The sequence below is a fragment of the Calliopsis andreniformis genome, unplaced genomic scaffold (assembly GCF_051401765.1).
Source record: "Calliopsis andreniformis isolate RMS-2024a unplaced genomic scaffold, iyCalAndr_principal scaffold0022, whole genome shotgun sequence".
NCBI lineage: Eukaryota > Metazoa > Arthropoda > Insecta > Hymenoptera > Andrenidae > Calliopsis > Calliopsis andreniformis.
The window spans coordinates 3004134-3021654 of record NW_027480432.1 but is presented as its reverse complement, the minus strand read 5'-3'; the positions used below and the strand labels follow the sequence as shown (position 1 = coordinate 3021654).

Sequence of the window (17521 nt, the reverse complement as noted above, 5' to 3'; positions counted from 1 at the left end):
ATTGAACAGAGTCTGGAGATTGGACCCTCAGAATTTGAGGGCTGGGCTTCCCTTTTTCCTTCGATGTAAGTTCTTTTTTCTAGTATTGGATCTTTTGATCTGTGACAGGAGTTCGTTCTTCTCAAGAAGAAAATTGGAAGATTTGAAGATTTGAAAATTTGAAGATTAGAAGATTTGAAGATTTGAAGATTTGAAGATTTGAAAATTTGAAAATTTGAAGTTTTAAAAATTTGAAAATTTAAAAGTTTGAAAATACGAAAATTTGAAAACTCGAAAATATGAAAATTTGAAGATTTGGCTTACCTGCATGCTGGTTCACCGACAGTCTCGAAAAACAGGCAGGTACCACCGTTCATGCAGAAGTCCCCTGCAATGGGGCACGGTTGCTCCTGTCTCGGCCACGCGGCCGTCGCTGCAACAAACCAGAGTAAAACATTACCAAATGTTATGCGCATAATTTCCGCCTACGTTCCCAGCAGGAAAATGAAAGCCCTCGTCGATACGTTCCCCGTGTCCTCCCAGCCCCACCATCTATTACATTCGACCTTTTAACCCGTTCTGCCGTCGTCAAGCTGCGTTTCTTCGCGCGAATAAATCGCGCGCCGCTGAAGCTTTGTTCGTCGCACGAGAAAATGATATTCGCGACGGGGCGGTCGGCGTATTCGAGGCGAGACTGTGCATTTTCATTTCAATCGGGTTCGCTCGCGGATTAGTCTTTGGTATGCAAATTGGAACGGTCGCTAAGGAGGAAACCCGCGAACGCGAGAAACCAGCGGATTTATGAAGAGCTTGAAACATTCCCCGTTCTAAGCTCTCCTTCTCGCGTATACTTTCTCCACCAGATCTGCCCCGACCCTCCATGTTAACGAGAACATCGGGAATCGGGCGACACAGGCATCGCGGAACGCGGGACGAATAATTTTCTAGAGAGCCAAGCAGTTTATGGATTCCGTCTGCGTTCTCGCGGCGAATGCATAAAGCGTCGTGTAAATTTTAACGGGGAACCGCGCACGCTGGCCACCTGTAATTCCTCACTGCCGTTCGCCGCTGTTCAAACTCTAATGCGCCACCAGTTAGTCAGCTATTTTTTCCTGTCGCGAGCGCCGACCTATTAATCATTTCATTCATTTCACAAACCGCTAACCTCCTGAGGAAACCCTCTCACGTTCTCTACTCCCTCTACTGAATCCTCTCCACAGGTTTGTCGCGCAGGGAGTGCCTTCGCGACAAGGCTTAGGTATTTCGGGCAGGGTCATTCGAGGATAATGAGTTCGAAAGAGACTCCTCCTCGAACGAGGGAGCCCAGTAATAGCGGAGCGGAGTGGAGCGCGACGAAGCAGCGAGATGAGCTCGCGGCCTGGCCGCGTACACCATTATTACGGTCGGATTAGTACTCGACCATTCGGTTGGCTCGGTATTACCGAGCGTAGTTTCAACTTCGAAAAGCTCTCGAGCAGCTCGTGCTCCCGGCTTTATCCTCCCCCGCTTTTTCAGCGACTCCACGACTATCCACGTTTCTTCTCGTTAGGTCCCTAACGAGCCAAAGACATTTCGCGGCGAGACCTCTTCTCTTTTTTCGCTCGCCATCGACCCGACTGGAACGGGGGCGAATCGGGATTTTAATTCTCCCTTCGAAACAAGAATCCCTGCGGAACAGTTGCTCCCCGCTGTCGTCGGCTTTTTCACCCGCAATCTCTGCCGCCTATCGGAGTGCTCGGCGGAAAATGCACGGAGGAAGGTTCAGCGTGCGAATTGCCACGGATCTCGAGTTAATTGAAGCCTGCTGTTGTTGTTCCCCGGGTTTTTCGAAGGCGAATCGTGAAAGTTTGATCTCCTTCCCTCGGAGCCGAGTTCTTTCCCGAGGCGCGAACGAATAGGGCGCAGCAATCTCGCGGAATGCGAAAGTTCGTGTTCAAGTGAAACAGGGTTAACAATGGCGGGAGAAAAAGGGAGGCAAAGTTTAGATGAGAGCGAGAATCGAGTTTGAATCGCGGCTATATCGATTCGGCCGGTTTTGAATTTGTCCTCCCCCGCCATCGCGCGCTGGGATACAATGAAAATCCGGCGCTGATGCTCCTCGAGGTTCCAAGTGGAAGAAGCTTATCTCCAGCCTGGCGAGCGTTGAATCCAGCGCCAGCCCTCGATCGCCAGCTAGTTTGTATTCCCTGAAATTCGTAACGCTGCCTTTCGACTCCAATATCGCTGTCGCTGCGACGATGTCGTAAACTCTGGGAAATCTGTTGCGAGTTTTGCTACGATTTTTCTCTTTTTTATTTACTCGAAGCGAGGACTCTTTTTTGAGCTTGTATGTTGCGGTAATTTGTTGAGGGCTTGAAAAGAGGGAAAAGTGAAATGGTTCGCGGGTCTAAATAGTCGACTAGCTTTTCCACCCTCTGTGACGCGACCGCTCGATCGACGCGAATTTCCCCCACGAATGAAATTGTCTCATTAGCGACGCGCCATCGTCGGCAAAGCGCTTGCGACAACAAACAGTTTTAACGTCGGCCGCTTTTGATGCGCAACATTGTTTGGACACCATTATCTCTGTCGATGTAACATCAATCGGTGTCGTGGCCGCGTTTAGATAGCCCCGGCACAGTTGTTTCCCATCGCGATTCTCTATGCCGATACGTCACTGTGCGAGCCTCTTTTGACACCGATAGCGATTAACGTCGATATATTTTTCAAGCGTCAGTGATCATACTCTTTTATCGAGGTTGCCTTTGACAATTAGAAGCTGGAATTGCCGTGTATCGCTTGTGAACTCTTGTTAGGGGATCTGAGGGTTATTTGTGTTATCGTCATGGTGCTGTAACACAGCGTGTTCTTCCCCTGCCGTGTTCCTATCTCAGGAATGAAACACGAGTTGTTAGTTCTTCGAGCGTGCTACGAAAATTGCGATGAAAACTCGAGTACCTCGCGTGAAAGCCATCCAAATGACGAAACTTTTAATCTGCTTCGCTCGTGGTATACCTAGAACAGTATGTTGGCCGAGAAAAAATCGGGAGGGTGAATTATGTGACTGCTTTTCACTTGGTGACGTTGTTTCAATTACCCTTAGGTCTCAGTATGATGCACAGAAAACAAAAATAAAATTCACATATTTGCAAGGATAAAAAGTTATCCTTACTAAAACTTGCGTTCTAAAGTTCCTTCTTAAACTGTCTGACTTATCATCAGACAGTACTACTTTCGCCAAACCCTGTATTCGATATTAAAATTTCATCACTGCTCTTCAACCACAAATCATACTCCCCTATTTAGAGAGACGAAGAGACCGACGAAGAATCTGTCTGAATCAGAATAGCTAGGCTTTCAGCCAGAATTAATTCGCATTAATAGCGTCCTAAAATAGTCAGACAGCGGCGCTAATAATTCGAATATAATTGCCCTAATAGATCTGTCGACGAATCAGTGATTCCATTGCTCTATTTTCTGCCCCAAATATCGCGGTTCGATCGTGAGGATACGTGCGGGTCATTCTGGACAGGAGAAGTATCCGACTTGTCGCGAAATCGGATCGCGTACACGACCTCTTCGCCTCTTCTTCGACGACCTTTTCCCCTCTTTGTATTCCAGCGGTATTCGGCTAATACGAGCCACGGGCTCGCGTAAGTGGATTTAACTCGACGTTTCGCGCGTTACACGGCCACGGCGGGGGTAAAATGATTCGGGGTACGTGACCGTGTCGGTGTCCTTTGAGACGGGGGTGGAGGCGGCGAAAAAAGTCGGCCGCCGTCCAAAGAGGTAAGATAAAAATCCGGACGAGAGCCGTGCGGAATCTTCGCGCTCGTCCACGTCTCGAAGAATGAAATTGTAAAGTTTCAAAGGACCCTCTGAGCTTTAAGCACCGTCGACGGTTCTCCACGTGTGCTTTACCGAGCGAAATTCCCTCCCCTTTGCCTGCAGTTTTTCTCCCCGGCCAGCCGTTCCTCCTCCAACCTTCTGCATCCCACCCCCTCGCGAGCAACCCGTACGTTCTTTTCCTTTGTTCGAGTAGATTCCTTCCTGCCTCTAGAAAAAGTAAATTGAATAGATCTCGCAAACCGTGCAAAAGGAAGACTCCTGGGATGGGGGGGGGGAGGGAACGCAGACAGACCGTCTCGCACACACGTCGCAGATTCCGTCGCACAGGGGAGGAACGTTGTTCCTGTTGTTTCACCGCCACGGAAGCGACTTTTATGAGACGTCTTCGACGTGCCTCGAGGAAACGAAATTAACTTTATGGGACGGCGTCTTTCTGTTGTTGATCGAAGGCAAACGAGTGGAAGAGGCAACGATTCCATGGACGGGGCGAGCAGCCACGTTTCGGGAACGATAGGGTGAGATCGGGAGCGACGTTTATCGAGTGTATGCAGAGGGTTTCGTCCGCGTCGACGATATCCTTTATCATTCCCACCGTGTTCGGAAACGAACGACACGCCTTCGTCAACTTCGTTAAAGTTTCACGGGAGACGCGTCGCGTCCTCGCGAAGAGAACTTACGGATAAGAACATCGCTCGCCCAGGACACACCTCTCGCGAGTCTTTTTAAGGCTGCCTTTTCCCGGGTCGGAACGAGTATCCTCGCAAAGAGGATTTCCGCTACAAAGAGTAACGGCTAAGAGTTTCGACGGGAGAACTTTCCATCAACGGAAACAACTGGCCGAGCTCGGGCTTGCCCTCTCGATGCAACTACAGAATTCGTCGCTCCTTCGACGCGCTTCATAAGTCCTCCCCTCTAGGATTTTTCCCTCAACGTTTAACTTCGACCCTGTGTCTCTGTCAGGGTTCACTTTCTGTAAACGTGGAACCATTTTATATCAAATTCGACGTTCTTCGCGAAAGGAGTGGCATTTTCTGGAAGGGACACCTTCTCAGGCATAAGTGTTATTAAAAAGTACAGTGCTGGTTAAAAGTGTTTGGCCAAGTCCATCCAGTTAACAAGAGAGTATCTATAAATGACTTGCTGAGAGTTTAGTATATAAAAAGAGAGATATAAAAATAAAAAAGCTATTATATTCAATGTACGTGAAGATAAAAAGTGTTGGTTCACATTAGATAATATAGTAGAAAGTAATAAGGAATGAGCCGGTCTCGTACTTTTGACAAATAGTGTACGCTTTATTCTTCTATGTTCATTTCTAAGTATTCCTACACTTCAGAAGCTTCAAATTGATCATTCCGAGCGAAACGCCTTTATTCACTTTCTCTGTATTCTCTAGACGATTGTTCGCGATAGCGTCCCCCTATAATTCACAGAACTATTGCCCTATTAAACGCGTTGCTCAGTAGACGGACATATTCCTCCCCTCATACTCGGACAGACCGCCCAATAGGGTCGTCTCGGAGCCACGATTCCGCGACAGGAAGACAGTTAACGTTTCGCGTTTCCCAGGGGCGAATATCGCTTCGAGAGGAATTTTCGAAGACACTCTGGTTTATAAGAACCCGTAAGGACGCGGGGCGTAGCCCATAAAACGGGAGCGTCTGCCCGATATGAAATTCGCGAACGACCGGCGCAATACTCCAGAGGGAATCCGAGAGAGGTGGCTGCTCGACGAACGATTCGGTTTAGATTATTTTTCAGACATCCTCCGCGTGTATTCAATCGTATCGCAGAAGGGAGCACGATTCAATAAGGCCACGATATTGCTGACCCCCGCTAACGTTCGATCCTCCGTGGAATTCCGAATTCGCTGCGCGTTATCACGACCCTTCCCCCAGCTCCACCTCTAGGCGCGATTTTAAGCCCCTAGTTTTTGCTTCGTACGAGCCTCGCGATTTACAGGCTCGGCCACAAAAGCTGGGAGGAAGATTAAAGGGTACGAACGTAAGACCGATCCTTCTAAGAGCAGTGGAAAATCGCCTGGAGCTACGTCCCCTTTCTTTCCAACCGAAACGCTCGCCTGCCGGATATATCGTATTTCTTCCACTTTCGACGCCTCGATCTACCATGAATTTTTATTTACCCGTTCCTCTGCCGTATCGACAGCTCCTCTCCGCCACGTTTCCCTCTGTTTCTCCTCTACCACCAATCCTATCGCGTTTCCAATTTACAGACCCACCAAGTGGCCAGTGAACAAGATTTCGGTAACGATTCCACGAACATTCGGTATCGGTAACGCTGGTCATTACAGTGTCCAGGGACGTCGCGACCACGGTTTCATCCTCTCTGCGCGCTGTCAGCGATCCTCCTTTGTCCTGGCGCACTAGACACTCGAATTTCCACTAAAATGCATACGGACTGGTATGCGGGCGCGATACGATAACACGATTTTGCTAGGCTGTTGTGTCCGAACTAGGAGTCGAGAGTAGAGGCTGGCAGACGCGAGGTTCCTCAGGCAGCCCGCAGGATTCGCGCAGCTTCCGTTTTTCTCTGGCTAGGTGCGCAAACAAAGCGCACATGCACGAGCTTGTTCGGCCTGGCTGTTTGTCTTTCATTAGTCTCGCCCCTCCTCTACAGCTTGAGATAATGCGTTCGAGTTAATTCGCCCTGAAGCGGAGGGCTGTCGCGCGAATCGATTCGTAATTTTCGTTATCGCGCGAGGAGACTGCCAGCCTCTCTCTGGGTGACCTAGATTTCCGACTCGTTTCGCGCGACCGATCCCTCTTGTCCTGTTTGAAGAGCTCGCGAGCTAGAATAGGAAGAAGAGAACTACTTAATTCGCTGCAACGTCGAAATCCAAAGTGAAACAACGGGGACACGGACAACGAATTTCGCTGGCAGCCCTCGCGCTAGGAAACACGGTCAAAGATAAAGGGAGGGGCGGAAAAAAGGAACGTAGAGAATAAGAAGCGGAACGAAAATCGTGCCGCGGAGCGGATTCAAAGAGTCTGGAAACAATGGGCCAGCTCTGTCGTGCCGCACGAATTCTTTCGAGAATTCATTCAACGATGTAACGGCGCGATGAGGAACGACATTTTGCCGATGAATGCGCGCGGAAGGGCACCAGGGGAAGCGGAGGGATGCACGCGATTGTGCGCTTAAGGACAGCCCCTGCCCGCCCTTCTTCCTCTGTTTTTACGGACGAGCCTCTCTCTGCCTTTCCGCGTGCCCCGCTTTCCGCTCGGCTCGGATCGGCCGACACAAAACGCCTGCTACCCCTCGGACGCACATGCCCTCGCTTCCGAATCGCGGCGTGCTATCTCGGGTCGCGACAGGCCGCGATACATTGTTAACGAGATGTGTGTCGAGAGCTGGGCCGACGTCAAAAGACCCTCTGTCGAGGAAACGTAATCTGGAACGCTGCTTCCGCGTTGTCTTCTCGTCGAAATCTCGTCCGATCTCGCCCCACTTTGCGCCGTCTCGTTGGCTTTCACGAGATTAGCGAGACACGGTTTTCCTCGAGTTTCCAGCTCCCGTCGTTCCGAGCAATATTTGTGGAAGTAGGATTTTTCGAAATCACGTTTCAGTTTGTCAGGGCGGAGTATTTTTAGGGAACGAGTTCAACGAGAATTCCGAGTGAAATTTGTGAAAGTCGTTCTATTTAGTAAAGAGCCGAGGGAAAGAATGGAATTCGATTTGCGCCGGCGTCGAAACGTTTTCTTTTTCACGCTCTTCCTTTAGCCTCCTTTAACGCTCTTTTCCACGCCTTCTCGCTAGAGGGCTCTCTTCCTCCTCGGTGTCTATCTTCAGCAGCTCGAGAGCGTCTTATTAATCTCAGCAATTTCCCTGGTATTCGAGCATTCTATCCTGGACTTCTTTTCCTCGAGCCGCGGCGAGCGATGACGGGATATCCAGCATTTTTCGCGCCATCGTTTACGCGAGAAGCGACGGGCCAATTAATCATGTCGTTGTCCGACACGCTGTCCGTCGTTTCGGAAGTCTAATCATCCTGATCGAGTGGATTCAATCGGGTGGGAAATAGCGAATCGCGAGTATCGAATCAACAGCTCGTTTGCTTTATTGAATCCTGACAATATTGTGGAATATAGTGATAGATCGTTGGTCCTGGCGGCGCGAGCGGGGCCAAGGGGGAGGCACGAAGCTAATGACTACTCTGAAATTAATAGGGGACGCATTAGATTGTGTAACTCGTCGCGGTATAGATGTTGAGCGGAAGTGATTAAAATTGATCCCGCAATCAATCCGTGAACAGCACCCACGGTGCGAAACGGCTTTAATCGTGTTTCATACGGCTCCTGGGCTTATAGTTCCGCCGCGCCGGTAGAAAACCTTTCATCGTCACCGAGGCACATCCACCCAGCTAATGATTCCCGCTTCCGCGGCTAATAATGGATCGCGTCACGGTCTTCCGAGCTCGTTTCGATCGACTCAATTCGCAAGAGCAGCTGCTCCGAGACCAAGCCTGCAGACTCCTCGATTCTTAACCCTTTGGACTCCTGTTTCAAGGGAGACTCGATATCACTTCTCTTCGCAGCTGCTCCTATGTCGAAGCACACTCGACATTCTTAAGTAAGCTTAACACCTTCACTGATATGTCAACCATACGTAGGTGATAATTTTATTACTGAAAATTTCGACTACAGTGGATTAAAATAGCAGGAAATTTCTGCAAGAAAACTGGAAAAAATTGAGAGTGCAAGGATTAGCTCCTTAAAACCAACCCTCAGGAATATTATAAATTTAAGATTTAAAGTTAATCTCTCAACAATCCCCCACAAATTCCACTCTGCTTCGCCGACCTCCTTCCAACGTTCGCGTCTCGATCGAGCGATTCCTGCTCGTGCAGAGAAATCTGCGGTCTCGCGGGCCCCAGGACGTCAGAGGCCCGAGGGTAATTCCGGCAGGCGGTCTCGCGTGACGTAACGATTGGAAGAGAAGCAGAAGGGCGTCAGGGGGTGAGCGGAAGCGCGTGTAGTTGCGCGAGATGCCGGCAGTACACGAGTTTCTATCTTCTTGCGTGGATTGCCTCGCAACGACGTGGCGCCAGGCAAAGGGAGATTGCACCCCCAGGTGCCGTCCGGGGTTACTGCAGGGAAATGCACTTCTCTGCATCTAACCGGGCACTCAGCCGTGCGTATCTTCTTCCGTGCATCTTTCTACGTAGACGACCGCTCGCGATCAAAGTTCCGCGAGCGTCTCCTCCCTCGCTGCGTCGTCGCTCTAGAATCCCTCGACGCTTTGTGCGCGAGGAAGGAATTCGGGGGCGCGCAGCCCGAGGTAGATTTCTTGTTTAGATACCCTCCAGCGTTATTTACGCCCTAATATCGGGGAACGAGCGCGCAGAACACGCTCGCGATTCGATGCGTTTCATCGATCCTCCTGCGAGCTTTAAACAACGCACAGCCGTCTGTAGCCGCGTAATTCAGTAATGGGCTTTCTGTCTGTCACGCGAGGGCGACAACAAACCGAATGCCGTGCAGCTCGCTGGTCATTTGTCTTCGACGGTGGAGGCAGGCTCCTTGTCGATCGAAAAATCCAGATAATCCTGACAGTTTAATCAAACATTACGTTTTCATTGCGGCCGCTCGCGAGCCTTCCGCGCATACCTCTGATCGCATGACCGCAATTTATCTTAAATGCTCGTCTAGGGCGAGGAGTTATACTGGGCGAGGTGTACGTGCGATTTATTATCGTTAGCCTGGGGACTGAGACAGAACAGCTCGCGTTTTTCTCTTTCTATATTATCTTCTTAAACGAATGCAGAACGGAGGGAAAAAGAGAAGCCCTCTTGTTCGATACTTAATCGGTGAACAAATATTGGAGTCACGTACTCCCAGCTTTTCGGGCGAATATCGAATGTTGATCAATGATACGTACCGGCAATTATTTTAGATGCGATACGGCCGAAAATTGAATCGAGGGGGTGGAATAAAATTTTAACAGGCAATCGAACGTGCGCGCGCGACCCAGAACAGAAGAAATTGCCGCTAACAAACGCTCATCGATATTCGACGGCGCATTTTTCCGTAATTATAGCGCGAGAGTGGGCCGTGTCGAGCGGCACGCTCCAATTCAAAGCGAGAATATTAAATATCTGCCCGTTCTGCCGCCTTTCTCGCATAAACACCAGTAATTAGTTTTCCTTGGCAAACGATTTCATCAGCTGCTCGCTGCACCGCCCGTCGAATTCGCCCACGAGGTCGAAATAACCGCCCAGCCTACGAAAATGTTCAAGCAGCGCTATCCAGGCGCTTTGTAGCGACTCTTTTCAGAGAAAACGCGACTCTCCCGCGGGAACGCTCGAAAGGACCCTCTACGAATGAGTTCTCTGACGTTTCGGATGGAAAATTAGCGCCGACGTTGATAGTTTTCCATTAACGAGGTTACCGCGACGACAGGCCACGATTTCAGCCTCTCTATTAAACATGTTACGAAATTTGCGTCCAGTTTTTCTCCTGGGCCACGCTAATTCGTTACTGGCGAAGAATCGGAGAGAAACCGAGGTTATCGCGGCGGCGACAAATGGAGATCCTCGATCAGTGGAATGAGTCCGTCGCTGGTCCGACAGATTAACGAGCGCGATAGTTTCCGATGGCGCATGATCGATAACTCGCTCCCATCAATCGGCGAAAAAAGAGAGTACATCGGGAATGCCAGAAAATGAAAAAGAAGTTGGAAAAAATTGCAGGGAAAAGCGCATAATGTTCGGGCGTGGCGCGTCCATCGTGTTTCCCTTTTTCCCTCGGGGAACGCCGATTCCACCACGCTCGACGTTCTCGCTGTTTTGTAGCTGGTCACAAAAACCGCTGCGTCCCTCGATTCGATCGCTGATAAGATCCTCGGCTGACAGGGGACTGATCGGTAGACTGCACCAGGTTCGAATATTCCGCGCATCGGTGCCGCCTGCGTATCAATTGGATGGCAGTGGAACTGATCGTTAATCGACCGAAATAAAAGAACATCGGATTACCAGCGACAGCACTGTCCACGGTCTGCGCGCGTTCACGTGCTGGCTGGCATGGAATGGAACACGGGGATTACTGACGAGTATTTAGGTTCGAAAAGCGGCCTTAATTTGTACTCGTTTTAAAAGAAAATCGTGGTAAAACCTGCTGCTTTGTCAGGCTATCTATTTTCCTGGAGTACCATATATCGGAGCCTGTCTCCAGCTGGCAACACGATCTTATGGTAGGTGGAATACGAGCTGGCGCGTCTGGCTTCATACAAATTCTATATGTTATAAGTTTCGAAGCAGTCGTTCCCGATGCAGTCGCTGACGCACGCGTCGCTGTCGGTTATCGTGAAAAAGAAACACGTCGATGGAGCTGGGTCATAGAGGGTGCTTTCCCTGGTCACTCAAACTCACGTCTCTCGCGAGGGAGACGAGTTTTCTGGTGAAAATTCAAGCGGCTTTCGGGACATCAACTCTCTGATCTGGCAATTGGATTGGTCTAGCCTGGAAGAGGATTTCGCGTGTCTTCGTTCCGCGAGGAAAATCGGTGCTTTATCTGGCGTTCGAATTTCGCGTTCACGATGCCCTGGATTCGCTTCTATTATTCTATTCATTTATCTTGGGCGAAGATAATGACCCAAGGGAAGGTGTAATAGGAGAGGACTGAGGTCGTGGCGAAAATGTTTGTGTCAGGTTGAAATTGTGGCCTCAAAAAATTGGAACACTGTTGCGGCGTCTGGAGCAGCGAACAACTTCGACATGCCCGTTTTTCTTTGCGGCTCGTTAAAAACGAGATCTCTGTTGATAATTAAATCGTTCTTTTGCGCATCGAGCTAATTAGCGACGCGGTACAAATGGAGGCGAACAAAAAGCAGCAGCACCGTCTTCGAGGATGTCCGATTCTATTAACGCTCGTCTTTCCAGTTGCAACAGTCTTATTTATTCTTTAATGGAAAAGTAATTTCTTCTGCTTTGAGCATGCCATTTCTGTGCCTTCGTTCGTTGGTTATAAAAGTGGCGGAGAGAAATGACGTGGGTGAATATTGATATCAGTTTTAGATCGAAAATTGTGAAGGTGGGTTTTACGATCTCAGGCAGGTAAGAAAGGTCCTTCGCCCTGGGCGAGGATTTTCGGAAAGAACATTGCAGGTATATCTATATCTTAGTCCCTTCCTATTTTCACCGTAGAGTCACACCCTTGTAAATGTTCACCAATGAATATTCCCCATTTCCATCTCCATAACCTAAATAGCCAATGAAAAACGCAAGCCAGTCACAGACCTGAGATACAGAAAAACAGACAGCAGTAGTCATTGAGACTTGCTAGAGAAAACACAGTTCAAATAAGTTGTATTTTTACAGTAAAATGTTTCTACAATATCTGTACATTTCAGTGAAATACAGTGCACTAAATATTCTCTACTTATCCTCTTCGAGTGTCAATTTATTTGGAAAAGAAGATTGACCATTTCCCTACAATCAGTAAGTCAGAATTTCATTTTCCCACTTCCCTCGATTCAAAATCAGCGTACCATAGCTAAAAGTATTTATATGAAATTTCTCTCTCTGGCGTTGTGCATGTTCGCGGTACACTTAGGGGGTTGAATCACGCGCCGTTCCTGCATCTGCATCGTATTGCGCTCAGAATTGGTCGGTGAGCGCGATTGAAATTCGACGGAGTGCCTGTTCGTGAAACGTGCTCGCGATTAAGTAACAATTTCGGCCTGTTGTTCCGCTCTTATATAAGTTAGCTCCAGCGAGTAGTTGGCGGGGAACGTTGCTCCCTCACGAACAGAGAATAACGAGTACGCTTTCTCGTATGAACGACGCTTTTATCGCATATGCATTTAGTCAATTTGCATCGTAGAAGTATCGAGAAGACAAGCGTTTGACGTTTAAACGCTCCCTTGTACTCAACTACACACCTTTCCACCTCCTGCTCGCTACCTTTCTCATCAAAAACAAATAAGACACTATCTCATGGAAGTCAAAGAACGAGCAGAATAAAATTTCTTTAGAAACACGGCTAAGCTCGTCAAGCGAGCTTCGAGCTGAACGCGTCTGCCCATAGCTTCCTAGTTTCCCTGGGACCAGCGTGTCGCCCATCAACGAGGGGATGCGAAACGACAGGTGTACCGACACGCAAATATACGCGACGGATTTATTCGGCATCGGGCGCGATGTACGCGGGTTCGGCGGCAATTATTACTTGCGAGATTCGTGGCTGTTCCTCCAAGTTCGAGCAAGTTTGTATCGTGAGAATGCACGCCCCGATGCGGGTAGCTGAGCGAAGGGTCGCGAAGGGCTCGTCTAAACGAAGGGTCGCCTCGGGAGGTATGTTTCTCTCGCAACGGAGTTTCTCAATGTTACGCAACGTCCTCGTCGGGGCAACCCAGGCTGCATCACGACAGACTTCGCGCATAATATTATCCCTGCGTTTTGGGACGAGCTACTACAGCTGCTCCGTTTAATTTATCCAAATACAGGAACCCTGGCTACGTTATCGGGAATATTTCGACTGGCCAGTTTCGGAACAGCTGACGGAACTTTGGACAGCAAAAACTATCTGCAAATACTGTTTCCACTATTCCTACCATCGTTAGTAGCGCTACTAATGTGGTTATTAATATTCGAAGGAATACGTGCGAGCATTCCCTTCATTTGTCAGGTAGGGAATAGACAGGGCTCCATTAAGGAAACTACTTTGACGTCCCTTGGCAGGAAATTATACAGAGTATTTTAGATCTTCTATGTTCCCCAAAAACTCAAAATATAGTTTGAAACATTTGATAGATATACGAAGTAAAGAAAACGCTTCTGTTTTGTAAGTAGATAATGCCACTAGTCAGACCACAGTTCATCAACTTATACTACTGCTTCTCGGACACTCTGTTCTTGCAGAATTCTCAAGTTGTGTATAGTGAGACTTATACACCTTCTCGTGCATTTCACTCTCGCAAAGAGCTCCTCCATTTTTTCCCACACCCTCTCGAACTCCAGTGCGCGCGTACAATGCGCCGCGAGGCCCTGCAAGTAGTATAAGCAAGTGGTTTGAGCGGCACATACTCAGACAAAGTGCCGCGCTCTGCGGCAGCGGGGCTGTTTATCCAGCGAGCCGTCGCGACGACGGGCCGCGCGGCATCGCGAAATACTCTGGGAGTTTCCAAGGGTGCGCCTTCCTCTCCCGCGAAACAATGCACAAATGACGGTCCGTATAACTGCTCCAGGAGACTTTATTCGTTATAGCATCGTGAATGTTTTACGCGACGCTCGCCGCTTATCGCGCCTTTTCCGCGTCGCCCGCGAATCTTCTTTCTCGACTCGTTCCTCAGTCCTTAACGCCACTTTCGAGTCGTGAACCGCGGAGAGTGCTGCCAGCACGCTCCGTATCTTTATTAGAAAGACGAAGCCGTGTAGAGTTATGACACGTTCTGCACGCAGATATTAATAAAAACGCGGCAGGAAGTTGCCTTGTCGGTAGAGGTCCGTCAAACGCGAACTCTTCCTCGTTAAAGCTAAGCTACTTGTTCCATCAGCGTCTCCCAGGAGCGTATTCCGCTAACAGCAGACTCGCCGTGTCCATCGTCGTAAAGCCTGAGTCGTAACGGAATCCAGGAGGGCCCAGGAACAGAATTGTTCCTGTTGAAGCTTTCGGAAAAACTCGCAGGAACGTAAAAAACAGGTAAAAGGATCGTAAGTCAGGGATGACGGGGTTGGGTCGGAGCGTTTTCCGGTTGGCAGTAATCCGAGGCGAATCTGCCAGTCGACCGGCCCCCGGTTTTAATTAATTCCGTAAGAACTGCGAGCTCTGTAGCCGTGATACGGCTCGACGTTGAGCGCGCCTCAGCGAAACAATGCCTCGAAAAACAAAGCGACGACGGGCCAGCTATCGCTCTCGACCGTGGCATCCGCGGGACTAGGCGACGCAACGAAGAAGGGCTTACCATCCGCTCGTAATTACTACTATTTCGTCATTCCGTCAGCCTTCGCGCGGCTCCTAATTGTCCCTGTTTCTCGTCTCTTCACCTTCGAGAGTATTAAGCGAGCTGCAACCTTTCTTCCGCCCTCCTTTCTACGCCTTATCGTTGTATGCCTGATCGCTGTTTAACTGAAGACATTGGCCTCCCGCCGTTGCTAATCCATCGTTCTGTCGTTAAACTCTTCGTCTTTCTTTCCTCGCTCTCATTTCCGTCGATGCTTCCAGAGAGCTTCTTTGAGCTCCCAGGGCGCCGTTAAATCTCGTGCCTCGACGTGAGAGCGATGTTTGTTTTCGAGAGGAATAGAGCTGAAAATGTTTAAAGGTTCGGCGAGGAAACGATTCGCCGGTTCGAAAAACGGCTCTTTGTTCGCCGCTGAAAGCGCCTAGCTCGCCAAGATACGACGTCGCCGAGGCGGTAAGCTTGTGCTCGCAAGCAAATAGATCGCCGCCGCTGCCACGGTTTTAACAATTTCATGCTTTCTGGCTACGCTGACGCGTGCGCTCAAACACAAAAGAAACCCGCCTCTTTTTCCTATCACTGCCAGGTATTTGACCGCTCGAGGATTTCTTCCGCGTAACTTGAGCACGAAACGGCCACCGCGGCTTTTCGCTGAGGAAACATACGGATCTTTACTTTTTCTTTGCTAAAGCTGGCACAAATTTCAGGAAATCAAATTCTTTTCTATTTTTAATAAGTTTCTAATCTCCCGCCGATTTGGCATAGTGACATTATATGTAGCTTCTAATATTGAACACAGAGCTGTTTCGATACAAGTTTAGTAGACACTCAGCTTTTCTTGAAATTGACCCTTGAGTTCAAAAAAGTAAATTCAAGTTCTCATGTGGTATCTTGATAAGTAACTTTGTAACTCATTCTATGCCACGAATCTAAATAGACACAACAATGTAAGTGAATTCATAGAGACTTGATTGTCCCAGTAAACTTATACCGAGACAAAACTTGTACAGCTATACGCGCCATCATGTTCAAATAACTACCAGTTTCTAGTAATTCTTCTCTTTCCCGAATTTCGTGGCGTGCTTTTATCGCGACAAACATATTCCCCGTGATACCCAAAGGTTCAGAGTTCCTTCTGCTCCCATAATTTCATTGATCTCCCGCGGTGGCGGAACACTGGCGGGCGTAAGTCAGCTCTTTCCGGCTAAACGACGCGGAACGCGCGTTATTGTATCAAGTTACACCTCCGCGGCAGTAAAGCGTGCCGCTGCAACTGGAACGGCAATTGTTAGAATATAGTGCGCCGGAGAGTGCTCAGAGTCGTGGGAGGCGGGGGGAACAGCATTCGAGCCGTAGTAAAAGTTTGTGGTAAATGTTATTGCAGTCTAGCGCTGTACGCTCTTTCGAGTAACTCTAGGCTTATAAACATTACCACAATCTGTTACCACGATCGAGAGCTAACCATAGAAGAGGGGAAGTCACTAGCACTGGGAACCATTCCCTAAAAGGAGAGCTCAGAGAAATACGCGCAGCGTTCTTCGACCCGTGCATTTTAAACACAGAAGACAATTGCGAGGGAATCGCTGCACTGTTAAAGGGTCCGCGAGACGTCGTGGTGCAGGCTCGCGTTGGTTGACCCGCAATCAGCAGTTCAGGGTTGCGCGAAACCCTGACGTGGCTGGCAGCGCTGTAATTGTCGCCCTTTGTCCGTCACACGAGCTCGCAGCCCGCTGCAGAGGCGAACCGCAGCCCTTCCGACCTCTGCGACTGCTGGACTGCGTCGGTATTATCGCATCAGGTGCTTAATCCTTGGTTTATCACCCGCGATTACGTGACTCGCCCCGAGACGGCTGCAACCTCTTTCAAACATTTTTCCCGCGTTAATTCCGTCGCACTTCTCGCCGGACAATTTCTTTCCTCGTCCTTTGTTTCCCCTGGCAAAGCCTGGTTTCGAGCATTCGCTCGAGCGGCTCTTTGTGGCCGAGGCTCGAGCACCAGGCCGCTGGAGAGCGGTTTCCTGCTGCGCACGGTGTTTTCGAGAGAATCGAGAGGAATTTCCTGCTGGAGCAGCGCGACTCCTTCGACCGGGTATCGCGGTCGAAATTGCGCCGAGTGAATTACGCAGAGAACGAGCTTCGAGCCGTCATCTAACGCGAGTTTCCGTTTTTCCCGGCTTAACAGCCTTTATGTACTTTTCGGTCGCGCATAAATACAGTCGGCGAGAACCGTCTACCGAGTGTTGCAGGTATTATGAAAACGCATAAACTAGCGTACCACCTCGGTGGTCTTCTACTCGACTAGCAGTCTGCGATCGATAAGCCTGAAAGGGGACTGTTTCGAACATTTATGCACGATCGCGACCGCATCTTTGCGCGAGACACGGCTCGTAAAACGTACCGACCGCTCGTATACTCGACGACTCGACGATTGTCGTTTTAACCTCGACGCCTCATCCAAATTTAAAGACACTCTCAGCTAGGGTTGCCGCATCAATTCCCTTCGTGGATATAGTGGGGGAAATTGGGAGGTGGAGTGTCGTATAGTATTGGGATGCTCAGGTCTCGCTCGGGTCTGGGTCTAAACCAGGCCTGGCTAACTTCTTTCAGCTACCTTTGTTCCTCACTATTTGGGTTCTGTAACCACTATTACTGCTCCACGAGCGATGATGTAAGTGTGAGAGATGTGTGACTTATTTATTTACTTGTAAATGGGTTGGAAACTCTTTGGGACGCAGCAAAAAATATTCAGATGCAATTTATATCGTAGGTCTTAATTAGTAAAACAAGACGCTTCAAAGTAGAAT

The 17521-nt window shown here is 49.2% G+C and overlaps 1 protein-coding gene across 6 annotated transcripts in view; it reads right to left on the bottom strand.

Annotated features, from left to right (window-relative positions):
• Vn (membrane-bound neuregulin protein vein) overlaps nucleotides 1-17521 on the bottom strand; it is a 176824-nt gene that overhangs the window by 34938 nt on the left and 124365 nt on the right. For 4 of the 6 annotated variants that reach the window (XR_013003097.1, XM_076390424.1, XM_076390423.1 and 1 more), the window contains one exon: nucleotides 304-412. The exons of the other annotated variants lie outside the window; for them this stretch is intronic. Coding sequence is in view for 3 of the 4 variants with exons in the window: in XM_076390424.1 (XP_076246539.1) it covers nucleotides 304-412 (109 nt within the window). In the remaining variant the exon portion in view is untranslated. The remainder of the gene's footprint in view (nucleotides 1-303; nucleotides 413-17521) is intronic. 6 annotated transcript variants of the gene reach the window in all.